Genomic DNA, 14,882 nt, shown 5'->3' with positions numbered 1-14,882 from the left:
TTTCTCTCTCCCTCTCTTTTACACATACACACACACACACACACACACAATTTCCTTTTCTCTCATTTTCTTTTCTTTCTGTCATTTTCTTCTCTCTCTCCTTCTCCCTCCTGCCCCCCACCCTCCTCTCTCTCTTATAACCAGTTTGTAGGCCAGCGACATGGAGGTGAAAGAATTCACCAGAGTAGAGAACAGAAAAGGCGGATTTATTGAAACACACTGGGGGCTCTAGTTTTCCACGTCCTTACAGACAGCATGGAGTCCTTGAGGGTTAAAGTTCTTGGGCTCCAAAACCTGACTGAAGGCTGCTTTAGGGTCTGGGCCATCTCTAGAAGAGAATCTAAAGGCCTCAGCCATCACCTCATGGGGAGCCCTGGACGCTGCAGCAGCTCCCACCTCCCAGGGCTGCAAGAGTTGTGAGGCTTTACTACAGCTGAGGTGATGGCTACCTCGGGCCAACTCCTACACTGACCTTGGCTCTTGGCTTTCACTTTGGTTCCCCAGCACCAACAGAACAGTATTACGTTCCCTAGCAGTCCCTCCCTCAATAGCACTTTCTCAGAAAGCTTTCGGAGCCCTTCCAGCCAGCTTCCAAACATAAAACAAACAAAGAAGTGGATCCGTTTGTGGGAGATCTTCCATCCCTTCCACTTCTGAGAAAGGGAGGCTTACCACCATCAGTCTACATAGGGAAGAACTCTTGTCTCTGGTCCTGACTTGGCTGGGTCAGGCATTTTCCCACAGTTGAAAACATTAATGTATCTTCACAGAACTCTGAAACTACCAAAAATACATCAGAGCAATAAAAGAGTATAGGCAAAGTCATAAGGAAATAAGCACATGATGATGATCTGGTAAACTCAGCCAGTATTTCTAGTCTCAACCACTACACAGTCATAAGCTTTGACCTGGTATTCCACCTCTGGGAATACAGCCAACAGAAACAATGCAGAGAGAGGAAATTAAACAAATATGTTCATAGAAACATTATTTTCTTTTATCAGTGAGAAACAAGGGGGAAAGTTAAATAAATTGGAAACATCTATAAAGGAGAATATCATGAAATTAACAAAAGCATATAGGCGATCTTTTTTTCTTACAAAAGGACAGGTTTTTTGTTTTTTGATTTTTTGAAAACAGCAATGTCTTGAAAGTCCAAGAAAGGCCGAGGAGCTGTCCAGGTTAAAGGAGACTGTGACAATGACATGCAGTCCACGATCTGCACTGGGTCTTGAACCACAAAGGAAAAAAAACCTGCTATAAAGAATACTAGTAGGAAAACTGATGAAATTGGAGCAAGGAGAGCTTAGACAAAATGATAAAGTTGGAGTTAAATGTCATGAATTTGAACGCTGTATTGTGATTCTGAAAATATCCGCTTCCTTAGGAGATGCATATCAAGGTTAAAGGGCAGAGAGATATGTAATTGGGGGGTGGGGGAGGATAAAGAGACATAATGACTGCAAGTACTTTAAATGGATCAGAGCAATAAAAGATAGCAATAATTAGATAGGCAAAAAAGAAAAGGAGGAGAGAAAAGGATGGAGAGAAAAAGCAAGAGAAGGAAGAGGAGAGAGTATGGGGGAAGGTGGATGAGGTGATAAAATACTACAAATAGGTGTGTCTGGTAAAGATGACATGGAAGTTCTATTATTTTAACATTTTTTTCTATTAATTGTGAAACTATTTTTAAGTTATATATATATAAGAATACAGGGAAACGTATAAATAAAACAATCTTGAGTTAAAGAAAAACTGCTAAATTCACAAACTGGGGAAAAATATGTCTAGGAGAATACACAACAGACTGGGTGTGTAATGTTTTCAGCTACCCCCACACAAGAGCGCTGATTGCTAAAGCAAACAGCCCGATGAGTCCGACCCTTAGGGCAAGCCATTTGCTCCGTGTGCCAGCTTCTGACTGAAGCCTGTGCAGTGCAGCCACTTTGTCTGAGTGGCATTGTGCTTTGTTTTCCTAACAATGCGTGTTACAAGCGCCACCCTCCCTCATCCTCAGCTTGTGTGATCCAGTCGCCAGTCCTCCTGGCAGCCCCATCCTTTTGATGCTCTAGGTCAGGCTCAGGTTACTGCTTCTCGACCTGGGGAGAGTGCTGTCCTGGAGGTGGTCATCTGCCCATTTCCTATGCGGAATAGTCAGGAGCTCAACTCGGTGATAGCTTCCTTCTCTGAACTACCAGCACATGATTTGGGGATATGCCAATCACCTCATGGCCTGTTCCATCCTCTCATTTCTTTAGACTTTGAGTAGAGAACTCTGGGCTCCAGTTAAGCCTGACACTCTGTGGAGGGAAGCCTGAGCCCTCAGTCTCACACTCATCAAGGTGCACATTGTACACGGGCACATTGGGAGAGTCAATGGGCTGTGATCATGACCTAGGGCACAGACAGATGCATTTGCAACCATACACATTCACCTTTTGGACTGTTTGAGGCATGACTATGAGTCCACTTTCCTGATGTGTGAAATGGGAATGTGATCCAGCTCATATTGCTCTGCAGGAATGGAACTACCCAGCACACTCATAGACATGATAGCAGAAGATCTTAAAGTGTCAGTCACTTTCACTTTCCCAGCAGCAGGAAATACAAGTTTGTGTGTAATCAGAGAGGCACAAAAATCCCACCCTAGGAAGACAGAGCTCTGTTCAGAGGAGCTTCTGGCTTTTATTTCTGACTTTTCTCTGAGATTTGCTGTGTTGCAGAGTAGAATTTCCCACTTAGTCCTCTTTGATAAGTCTTCAGTCTGTCTTTCTTGAGTCAGTTACCTGATATTTTGAAGACTGAGTTTCTGCATCCATAAAATGGGAATGGTAATTATTTCACAAGGTGTTGCAAGGATTAAAATGTATGTCCAATTTATGGAGATAAATTTTACACTGTGTTTCCCACTTTGTGTTAGGTGAATCCCAATGTTCACGGACTCCAAGGTCTATAAAAACTTGAGGTTTTCTGCCTCAGATTTAACTCAAGGCAGGATCCAGACATCTCTACAACGTCTGTGAGAGTTGAACCTTTATCAATTGGGAAAGGCCTGGGCAGATGGACACCATGGGATGGGAGCAGAGAGGAAGCGTGGATAAAAGATGAAGTATGTATAGCCCAGGTTGGAGGAGCCTTCAGGGTAGTGGGAAAGATAACAGATAAACTTTTCTGTGTATCATGAGGCACAATGATATTAGCACTTAATAGATATATGGATCCAGGGTAAGAGGTAACCAAATCCCACCGAAGGAGAGTGTTGTGGGATTGTAGTTCATGGCAGGCTTCGTCAGGGATGCAGCATTTGATCCGCACCTAACAGAAAAAGTTCAATCTCTCTAAGAGTAAGGAAATGGCAAAAACAAAGACAAATCACAGAAACTGTGGGGAGCGCCAGCCTCTGTCTTGGTAAGATAGTGATGCTCAAAATAGAGCAGATGTGGACCTGCCTTCAAAGAGTTGACAGGCCTGTACAAACAAATATGAGATAGACCTAATCTCATCATTGGGCTCTCCCACAGCCACAAGTGCTGCTCCCGCTCCCCCTGGCCTCGCCACCCTGCCTAGTTGCTTAGCATTTCGGGGAATGTTAGTTCTGGGCATTCATGTGCCTCAAGTAGACAGAAAAGAGGAGGAGACGTGTGGGCATGAGAAATAGCCATGGACAGATTAGAGGGCAAGACAGAAATAAAAATAGCTGCTGGGTTTTAAGGCTGCTAATCTTTTGTTGGCTTAAATCATCTTCTGCAGTTTTTTATTTAAAAAAATTTTCATCTAAAACAAGTCTCATAGTCATAAATGCACTGTTGTAAAATTTTTCCCAGCATTATTTCATTAAGTGAAAAAAGCAAGTTACAAAGTGCTATGGTTATGTGATACCATCTGGGTCCACTTGCTTAATTTAGAAAAATTTAAAAGACAAAAGAACAGAGGAGTTAGCCTATTACCCAAAATCACATCCAGTTGTAAACCAGTGTTACTTAAATTTAAAAAGAAAAGAATAAAGTTTCTATTTAAAAACAAAAACAGTCTCTCCCTGGTGGTGCAATGGGTTAAAGCACCGCATTATGAACTTCTACCAAGCAACTGCAGCACGAGTTCGATCCCCGGCCAGGGAGGTGACCCACATGGCGTGGCAGACCTCTCCTGACCCTCCCACTGTTCCCCTCAGCAGTGTACTTCATCAATCTGTCTGTTCTGCTCCCTGCTCTGTCTCTGGTGAATCCTCTCACCTACAATACCTCTGGTCTGTACCCTAGTTCTATAAGCATAAATAAATTAATCTTTAAAAAACAAAAACAAATGAAGAAAAATCAACAAAACAAATTATCATCCAAGTCTACCTGTGGTGTAAGATTGAAAGGGAGGGCAGAGGAAGTTCAACTTTTCACTTTAACTCTTCATAACTTTGTGACCTTAGCTGTAGTGCTCTGCTGGCTAGACTGGGCTATGGGACCCAGCCTAGGTAAATCAGAACACATTTCCTGTAGGCTTTTGTTTCTCTCCTGAAAGAGGTGGCCCTGGTTAAGCTCAGAGTATGGTGTATGATCTTAATCACAGAGTCTCTGTTGGGAGACTCAGACCTGGCAGGCAGCCCTCCCAGGAAATTCCTCCGTCCACTTAGGAAGGTGAGCTTGAGAACAGAAATACATTCCTCGGACCAAGGCTCCTGTCCCCACAAAGGGAGATTCTACAGGTCAAGTCCCTAGAAGGGTGCCTTGCACCCAACAGCTCTAAGTAGTGGTGCTACTTTATACCACTGTCTTCATCAGGGGAGAGGGGGAGGGAATGATGGGATATGTGAGGTAAGAGTAAAGTAGGTTCCTTGAGGGAGGTGGGAACTATGTATAAAAATTGAAGGTAGATATAGATCAGTTTTTGTCTCTTTATTTACATCACCATGGTTGGGTAAAAAGGTTCTTTAAATTCTATCTCCTGTATCGTTTCCTCTGTGACCTCAGACAAATCACTTCCTGCCTTTGAACCTCACTTTCCTTATCTATAAAATGGAGATTGGAATTAAATTTTTGTTGAGATCTAGTTCAATTGTCACATTTTATGTTAGTCTAATAATTCAAGTACAGAAAAGAAAGCACTAATCATTATATAATGCTAACTTTAAATGACCTGTGCATGCAGTATTTGTCTCTGGGCCTATTCATCAGGGCTCTCCCTGTGAGGAACTTCACACCCTACCTACCCAAAGCTCAGCCTCTTGACTCTGACCCTGCTGCCCTACACTCAAGGTCAAATAGAAAAGACCGTGTTAACATATACTGTCCCTCAATCCCCAGAAGCATTTAAATGAAAGGAAAACTTTTATCTTGTGTCTTATGGATCTATATGTTGTAGTGGCCAAAGCCCTAGACTGGAGTCAGATCTCCAGTCCCACCTTGGTCTACCACTGTTTCACTGTGTGACCTGAAACAAGACACTTCTGGCCTTAGCTATCTATAAAACAAGGGTTTGAATGGGTATCTCTTTATGAGCCTTGCACTCTTTTTTTTTTTTTTAAAGATTTATTTATTTATCGATGAAGTACACTGCTGAGGGGAGCAGCGGGCGGGTCAGGAGAGGTCTGCCAAAACATGTGGTCACCTCCAGGGAAGGTGGGGATCGAACTCATGCGGAAGTGGCTTTAGCTTCTCAGTGCTGTGCTTTAACCCGCTGCGCCACTAGGGAGGGCCGAGCCTTGCACTCTTATTCCCCTTCTCTGCCCAGTGCTGGCTACCAAGACTGGGAGAGGTGAGAATCTGCAGGGTAGCATTCTACCAAATGCCCTCAGCACCAGCATGCAACTGCAGGCACCCCCACAAGGCTGAAACGAAGCACAGCCAGGTGTCCACTGGGAGCCAGCATGAAGCAAGATGTACAGGGCCAGGCAGAGACCCAGCAAGCATGGGACTCTCCAGCCAGGACATGCTGCCTGATCCAAAGCTGGATTCTGCAACTTTTCTCACAGATGTTCTTTTACTTGTAGGATAATGACATACAAGACCTCCAAAGAAGTCAGAAATACATTCTTCAGGAATCAGATCAGGACAGAGAGTGGAGTTCAAGGTCACGGCTTGTTAATACAGTTTTAGTTGAGGTATAAAATACAGTATTTTCATGAAATTAACACATCCATATATAAGCACCCAGGTTAGGAGACAAAGCAATACGTACTACCCCCCCCAAAGCCCCTTCAGGCTCCCTTCCAGTAACTGTCCCCCAAGAATAAACCTCTGAGTTCTAGCACCCTTCAGTCATTTTGCCTTTTTTGGACTTATACAGGACTCTTTAGAGTCTGGCTTCCTTTATTCCACTTAGTTTGTGAGCTTCACCACCATTACACTGAAAGTAAAAAATGACTGTCATTCATTTTCATTTTTGCATCCTAAGGACTGTCAATGAGACAGTCCAAAGTCTAGGTTCAGATACTCAACTGACGGCAGGGTTTACATACAGCTCTCCCCAAGTGAGAATAATCCCTCTTGCTATTCTTTCATACAGTCCAAGGGGACTGCAGAGGTGGGTGACTGGGCTCCAAATTTATATCAAAGGCCAAAAACTCCTATCATTGAGCACCTGCCCTATGCCTGGCACTGTGAAGGATGCCTTAGACTCAGCAACTCATTTAGTCCCACAACTGTGAGGATTGTGCAGTCTTTATTCCTATCTTACAGGTAAGAAAACTGAGGCCAGAGACATTGAGTCATTTATCCTAAAAGTTATACAGTTAAGAAGAGGACCCATACCCCACTGTGTGAGCCCTAATGAAGGCCAAACCTCCCAACCACTCCATGTTGGCAGGGAGCTCAACAGCTAAATCCAGCCCCCACTTATGTTCCCAACTTCATCTAGCACCATTGAACCCCTGCTCACATTCCAAGGTCACACTGGCCTCCTGCCCAGCTCTTCAGGCCTGAGGTAGTGCTTCCTCACCGCAGGGGCTGTGTCCAGGCAGTTGTTTTAGCCTGCATGTCTACTCTTCAGTCACTACTCAGAGCAGCCTTCCCTGTCTAAAGTAAGCACCTTATTTTCTCTCAGAGGACTCAGTTCTCCTCTCCTTTAAAACATGCTATATTAATTTAGTTTTTTGTGCTGACTTGTTTTGTTTAGTTTCTCCACCAATGGACTATAAGTTCCAAGAGGACAGGGTATCTGTTTACCATTTCCTGATACAAATAATATGCTAAGTGAAGAAAAGGAGGGGAGGAGAGAAAGAGAAGACTTCAGAAGTCAAGTGCCCCAGGCAAGACCCTGTCCCTCTTAGCTTAATATCCTCAATTATCAAATAAAGGGTTTGGAAGAAGAACCTTCCAAAGGGCTTCCACTTCTGGGCCCTCCCTGGTGGCACAACGGGTTAGGTCATAACTGCAAACTAGCCGCAGCCATTTCAGTGCAAGTTCAATCCCCGGCCCCAAGGTGACCTGCCCGCGGCTCCCTTCAGCAGTGTACCTCATTGATCTGCCTGTTCTGCTCCCAGCTCTGTCTCTGGTGAATCCTCCCACCACCCCTGCACCTCTGACCTGTACCCCAAATTCTAGGGTACCAAGTCATCCCAAAGGCCTAAGGCCTCTACTGCCTCTTACCTACCCTATATCCAGGATTTGTTTTGGGGGTATTCACCCAAAGCCCCTCGGGCTATGAGGTATATGACATCTTCCCACACTGTTGCAGGTAGAGTATCAGAAAACATAAAGTCTCTTCCACTTCTAAAAGCTCTCAAGCTCAGAGTTTATCCCTGGCTATGTTCTGGGCTTAGCAAACCTGAAAATGCATCCGGACACTCAAAGACATCTTCATAACTAGGCTTATATGGCTTGTTACTCAATGCAAATCTACTTTCAGGAAGATTACCTCACCTCCCATTCAGGCTCTGAGCTTAGGAAATAAAATCCTGGGAACCACGGAGAATACTAAGTGGGACTGAGAAGAAAACCGACAGGTCAGATCTCTGTCCAGAGGGCTTTGTGTGACAGTACCAGACAAAGTTAAGAATCATTTAGATTCTGTAGATTACACGAAAAACACAGAATCAATAATTCTAGCACCTTCTGCTGAGCAAGTCTTTATTTCCAGAGAGATGACTATTTGCAGAGCTGCCCGTGGAAATGAATAAATCTCAGGGTTGTTTTTAAAGTTTCCCATGAGTCCTGTAATAAAACCAGGCTCCCCAAAACCAAACGGAAATGCACCAAGAGAAGTGAATCTGGGTTCTGTCTTACAGCCCTTCCACCTCTCACTGCCTCTTACCTCCCCAGCTCCTCGCCAATGTCGTAAAAGTCCTCCACCTTCTGCTGCTTGAACGCCTCCATGTTAGGGCTCTTCATCGAGGCCTAGACATTCAACCCTAAAATGGAACAAACTGAGGTTAGGGTAGCCATGGAAACAGACACAAGCCAAAGAGTCTGGGTCTCGAAGTAATCATCTACAAGGTAACCAGAATCTAAAGCCCTGGTTCCTCAAGAACGGCCCCCTCAAGCCTTCTCTCGCATGTTGTTGATGATGTATGGTATCAAATGTGACCTATATTAATTCAGTGGTGTTAAGGAAACAGAAAAAGAGTCCTCCCCACCTCTTCAGATCTACTCTGAACAAGTTCAGAGACAGATTCATGACCAATTTAGGCAATGTGTTCTCATGAAATTCAGAACTACTGGAATAGACAAACCTGTGATACAGTGCAAAGAACACTAGCTTTTGGGTCTCCCTGGTGATGCAAGGGTTAAAGTCTCAGCACTATGAAGCTATCAGCAGTCTATACCAGGCCAGGGAGCTTACCCACATGGCACAGCAGACCTCTCTTGTCTCACCCATTGCTCCCCTCAGCAATGTACTTCAGTCAATCCGCCTGTTCTGCTTCCACTCTGTCTCTGGTGAATTTTCTCAACCCCACACTTCTGGCCTCACACCAGTTCTTGTATGCATAATAAGTCGCTAAATAAAAAGGAGGTTCAGGGTCCCAATTTTGCTTAGTTAAATCATTTAAACTGCCAAAGACTAAGATTCCCCACCTGTAAAAGGGGTTAATACTGTAAAAACCACTGCAAATCATGAAGTTATTTTGTAAACTATCCAATGCAATAGAAAAGTAAGGGATTATCATGACCTCAGCTCCCTCAGGGGCTGTGACACCCAATTACAAGTCTGAACTGATTTGTAAACTCTCACTCAACACCCCAAGGGAAAGAAGCGCGGGAGGGGTGTGACAACTTACAACAGGCACCAGGAGTCAGGAGCCTGAGGTTCTAGTTCTAGTTTTGCCTGCAACTAGTTCTATGATCTCATCTCTTGTCAGAGGAACCTCAGTTTCTTCATCTGTACGATAGTTAACTGTCTGCCCAAGAACAAGTATAGCTCTGAGTCATGGGGGAGTGCTTACAGTCCACCAAAAGACGTTTTGCATCCTCCCCTGGGAGTCCCCTTCCTCCAAGGAGCTCACCCATCTCTGGGACAGCCACCTACCAGCCTGGACAACACCCCAAGAGCTGGACCCATTAACAGTCTGAGAATCACAAAGATAAAACCAGCTGCCTGTGGATGGATCTTTCAGGAGTCATAAGCAAATGTCCTCTCAGAGCTCATTTTGGCTAGCTTTGGCAGCTTTTCTTCTGCTTGCCAATCAGATACCAACCACGCCTGGGCCACACGAGCTCCAAAAGACTGTTTTCACCAGACTGGGTGGAGGCACCATTACATAAGGGCTCATCTCAGCTCATCCATGTGATGGGGCTGAAGCTAGTCTTTCTTTCTTTCTTTTATTTATTTATTTTATTTATTTCATTCAAGAGCTAGGGTACAGGCCAGAATTTATCAGTGACAGAGTGGGGAGCAGAACAGGCAGAGTGACCAAAATACACTGCTGAGGGGAGCAGCGGGCGAGACAGGAGAGGTCTGCTGCACCACGTGGGTCACTCCCTACCAGGGATCAAACTCACACTCTTTCTGCAGCGGCTGCAGATAGCTTTATAGTGCTGTGCTGTGTGAACTACCAGGGAGGAACCCTGCTGAAATTATTCTAACTCCCAGGCCATGTAACATCTCCCCTCTGTCCTCCACCTCTACCCCCTGCAAAGCAGAATTCTATCTGCCTCCCTCCCTCCTTCCCCCATACATCCCTGAAGACCTCCACACATTGCTGACCTAGCTTCCAGGCCTTAATCTGGCAACCTTGTTCCTGTCAGTGCCCAGAGTCCATCACACATCCTCTTCCATGCTTGGTCTTTGCTGTGTGCCCAGTTAGGACCCAGCAGGCCTGGAAAAAGCAGCTCCAGGAGCCCTTATTCTAGACTGGCTGGTGTGGATAATCTATGTAACCCATACAGGTTGGCAATCTCTCAGCCTCAATTTCTTCATCTATGGTAATAGTATTTATATCACTTACTTCACATATCTGTGAAGATCCACTATGATAAGAACATAAAAACAACTGGGAAAATAAGAAGGATGATTACTACTCTTATTATTTGACTCATCCCAAGGCACTGTTTGTGTTGTGTCCTCCCATAATCATTGTGGCAACCAATTCAGGTCCTTTCTGAGGAAAAGGTTTTAGGATCTCTGGCAAACTTGACTTGGGCAGAATCAGAAGTTTGACCCACCCTCACCCCTAACCCCACACTAGCAAATCTCCTGTGATCAGCCCAGAAGGAGACAGGACTCTTATCTACCATTTCTTTTTAACTGGGGGAAAAAATATATCCACACAAACCATTTGAGAAAGGTTAGGGAGGTGGGGTTACTAATTCCACTGAGCTAGACAGAAGCAGAAAACTCAAAAAAAGTCTGTTGTCACATAACCGGAGAGTGGTACAAGAACAGCTAAGACTCTCCATTGGCAAAAGGCCAGTTCCATTTGCTCTGTCAGGAGCTGGGCTGGATTCAAAGCAGCCCCAGTTCCCCAGAAAAATAAGAGCCCCTGCTTCGGATTCCATATTCTGGATGACCAGGAATGGGGGAGGGGGGGCAGAAAAGGACCTACAGACAAACTAGATCTACCAGTTTGACCCCACCTTACCTTTCCAACGTTAGCTCTCTCCCTCACATAGTCTATACTAAAGTCAAAATTAACCTTTCACATTTCCTCAAAACTTAGCTGAGTCCTTTCCTTTCCATTAGCAGCCCACCTTGCTAGCCCTCCTACCTCTTTCCTGCAGGGCCCTATGCAAACGCTATCATCTTTGCGAGGTTCCACAACCACTTTTCACACCAGCACAGGTTAAAATTCCCAGAGGGAATTTTGGAGGGTTAGAGCCTATTACATTCTGGTTCATCATCATCTTTGTCCATATCTAACCCAGAGGGAAAGAGCACAGATTTTACAGTCACAGGGACCTGGTTTCGAATCCCCGCTCTGCCACATACTAACACATTGAGACCCCTGAGGATACGCTGGCACAACTACTTTGGCAAATTATCAGGCAGTTTCTATGGACATACCTAGAGAAATGTGTGCTAACAACCTTCAAAGCAGTCCATGTTAGAATGGCCATAGTGGCACTACTAGTAATAAGTAAGCATTAGGAACTAAATGGCCATCAGTAGAAGAATGGATACATAAATTGAAGTACAACGGAATACAATGAGAATAAACAAGCTCCTACTGTGTGGAACAAAACCCACAACTTCAAACATGACTTGAATGAAGAGAGCCAGACACAAAGGACTATTTACTGTGTGATTCCATCTTCTGTAAAAACAAACAAACAAACAAACTATGATACAAGAAGTAAGAATAATGGTGACACGTGTGGTGGGGCAGAGATTGTCTCTGGAACAAGACAAGAGGGTATTCTGGGTGCTGGTGATGATGTTACTTGCTCTGTGTGGTGCTAACATGGATATACAGGATGCACACTTCTGTATGCAATCAAAATCTTAAAAATAAAACAATGAGTCTAATATCTTCTTTGTGGGAAAAACAAGAAAACAAATGTAAGGTGTTTTTAAACAGTGCCTGGGCAGACCCAAATGAGTGAGTTTCCTCTCTCCATCCTATTGTCTTAGAGCCTGCAAGGGTGGGGTTGTGACATTCTCTCCTCTGTCCCCTTGCAATTTCCAAGAACTGCATAAATGTTGGTTGATTTAAATTTAGTGGCCCAGCCTCTCAAGGCTGAGCTCAGTTTCCTCATCAGGTCAAAATAGCTGCTGATGATTTAAAGCCCTGTCCAAACACCTCTCCCCAAGATGAGTTTGCATTTTACAGTTCAGGAACATGAAATGAAAGGGGGGAAACTCTGAGGCAGAATGGTAGTCATCAATTAGTACCTTCTTGGCCCTGAAAAGACAAAAAACTGCAAGGCAGAAGGCAGGCACACAGCTACAACTTCTGGCCAAAGGCAAAGGTCATCGACTCCAAGCTTCTAAGGATGAGGCCCATCATAATGCCTACATTATGAATCTCTGAATTCTCTTTCTAGCCCCCAGCCCTAATAATAGGCAACATTTCTGGGGCTCGGCACTTTCTTAGAGCCACACAGAAGGAGGGCCCAGATGGTCATCCAGGGGATTTTCAGTCTGCTTTAGGAGCCACCACCATGAAGAAAGGCAACAGGAGCGGTTCCATTGTATCCATACTTTACATTGGGGTTCTATGTAAGGATTCATTTGAGGGAAAACATTTGAAAGACACTGCCATTTTGTTTAACCGACTTGCTTGACAAAAGCAAGAGACTGAGATCCAGACAGGGAAGGGACTTAGGAAAGTCACACAGCTAGCCCACCCCAGCTGGGCTTCTGTTGACAGGTCCCCAAAGCCTCCAAAGGTGGCACCAGAGTTGGGGAGGTCAATGGTTCCCTGAGGGACAACCTAGGACAAGGCTCCAGGGCTAGGATCACCCCAGAGGAAACCCTCAGCCTCCACTAGGCTTATGCTGTTGAACTCTTGAGGAACCTCACACCACCTCACCCAGTGCAAGTCAGTAAAACGGGGATGTGGCAAAGGGGTAGGGACAATTGTCTCCTTACACCTCCCCCCACCAGGAATCATCACAGTGAGGCTCAGAGGAGGCTGTCAGCAGAAGAGAGGGGACTTCAGCATTATAGAGCTCCTCACTGCATTGTAGGCACGCACACACACGCACACACACACACACACACACACTTCTCATGAGAATCCTGGAGCTCAGAGAAGAATCTTCACCATCCTGAGTTGACATGAGACAACTCCAATGGTGAAGGTGCAGTTCCACTGTGCAACCTAATTGTTCACCCCCACAGCAGACAACTGGGGCGTCTTTAGGAATGTGGTCAGGGTCAGACCCGGTCTCAAGCCTGCCTGCTGGAAACTTGCCCAAACCAGCACATATCTACCCACATCCACATGCTCCTGTCCCCACCATCCAGGCCTCTGTCAAAGCTGCTTAATTATCAGTGCGGTCACTTTAGGTGCTAAAAACACACTTTGGGAGGTGGGTATTTTGGGAAAGATCAAGACTCTGAAAGTATCTGTGAAGCAGCCAAGGCACCTCATTTCCAGGACTCTCCCAGGAATGTCTTCCACATCAGAACAGTGGCCCCCACTGCCCCCCGCTGGAACCTACAGTATAAGGAGTCAGGGGCTGTGCTCCCTCCATCTGCCCCCAGGGACCTTGCCACCCCTCTGAGGCAGCCGCCTATGGCCTCCACTCTTCAAGTGTGCCCCTAACCCACCACTACCTTCACAGCTCCAAAGCTTACCTCACAGCCGCATTTCTAAAAATTTTTCTTTGACAGGTGAGAATATTAATTTTCCACCTTGCAGAGTGGCAGAGAAGACTGGCCAGACCCACACCATGAGCCATTCTCAATGCTTGTCCCAGAGCTGGGGTCAGCTGTTGACAACACCCTCTGTCGGTTCCCTCCCACCCTGACCTGCTGCAGACTTAGTGGCTGCCCCACGCCCAGCCTAGCTCTGTCCTGTTAACTAGAGTCACTCGCCACACAGAGAAATGACTGTTCTGAGCAGCCTCCTCACATCACCTCCTTGCGCCAGTGGTGGGAAGCACGAGGTGAGAGGCAGCAGACCCTGAGAAGACCTGGCCCCTCTCTGGAAATTTGGGAGCACTTTACCCAGGAAATGAGCCCTAACTTGAGGGAAGTCTGTCTCCCACTTCCTCCTGAGGTCCCAGACCGGTACCTCTGCCCCCACAACCTCCGTCAGGTCCCAGAGCTAGGTTTCTGAGCGCGCCCCGGAGGCACGACAGGGAGTCTCAGCGTCCCAGAGTCGCCACACGCCCCGGGCCGCGACAGGATACACCCCTGAGGTGGCGTCTGGAATCGTGGCAACAGACCTGGAAAGACGAAAGAGCGCTCCGGAGCTGTCGGCCCCTGCCGACCCCAACCCCTGGACGCCGCTGCAGTTGGCTAGCGCGCCCCGACCCCCCCGTCGAGCCCACGCGCGGGCGCTACTCACGGCGGGAGGCGGCGCTGCGGCGGTCGCCGCGGGCACAGCGGGCAAGGTGCGCACCGGGGTCGCCGCGGAGTGTGTGGCGCTGCGCTCTCCTCCCTGCGCCCGGCGCCAGCCCGCCAGCGAAGCCGCGGAACCTCCGAAGGGGCGGAGCGGCCCGTCCAGTCCCAGGCGCCGGCAGCAGGCGAGGCCAGGACGGAGCTCCGGGCGCCCCCTACTGGGAGCCCCCTGGGACAGCCCCGGGTGGTGGGGAGGGCCCTGCCCCCCGCCCCGCCAGCACCTCGGGTTGTCCCAGGAGGCCTCGGGGCTTACTTACCTGCTCTGCCGCTCACCTGCTGTGTGTCCCTGGGCAAGTCGGCTAACCTCTCCTAGCCTTTCCTGGGAACTGGCTTAAATGAGCTGATATGCCAGAGCCTGGCATCGCTCGGGAAGTGGTGTATTCTTGGTACTGCTCCCTTCCTATTAAGACTTGGAAATGAATCTTTCCTCTCTTGCTTCTGTCAAAACT

General features: G+C 46.7%; 1 protein-coding gene across 2 annotated transcripts in view; it reads right to left on the bottom strand.

Moving 5' to 3' along the window:
• Positions 1-14,478, bottom strand: part of DAPK2 (death-associated protein kinase 2) — a 107,279-nt gene extending 92,801 nt beyond the window's left edge. For both annotated transcript variants that reach the window (XM_012728487.1, XM_012728488.1), the window contains exons 1-2: positions 14,381-14,478; positions 8,242-8,338 (exon numbers count right to left, since the gene is read on the bottom strand). In XM_012728487.1, coding sequence (XP_012583941.1) covers positions 8,242-8,318 — 77 coding nt within the window. In that variant the 5' untranslated portion in view covers positions 8,319-8,338; positions 14,381-14,478. The remainder of the gene's footprint in view (positions 1-8,241; positions 8,339-14,380) is intronic.
• Positions 14,479-14,882: the final 404 nt, after the last annotated feature.

This window comes from Condylura cristata, unplaced genomic scaffold (assembly GCF_000260355.1).
Source record: "Condylura cristata isolate star-nosed mole 26May11 unplaced genomic scaffold, ConCri1.0 scaffold00023, whole genome shotgun sequence".
Lineage (NCBI taxonomy): Eukaryota > Metazoa > Chordata > Mammalia > Eulipotyphla > Talpidae > Condylura > Condylura cristata.
This window is presented reverse-complemented; position numbering and strand designations above follow the sequence as displayed.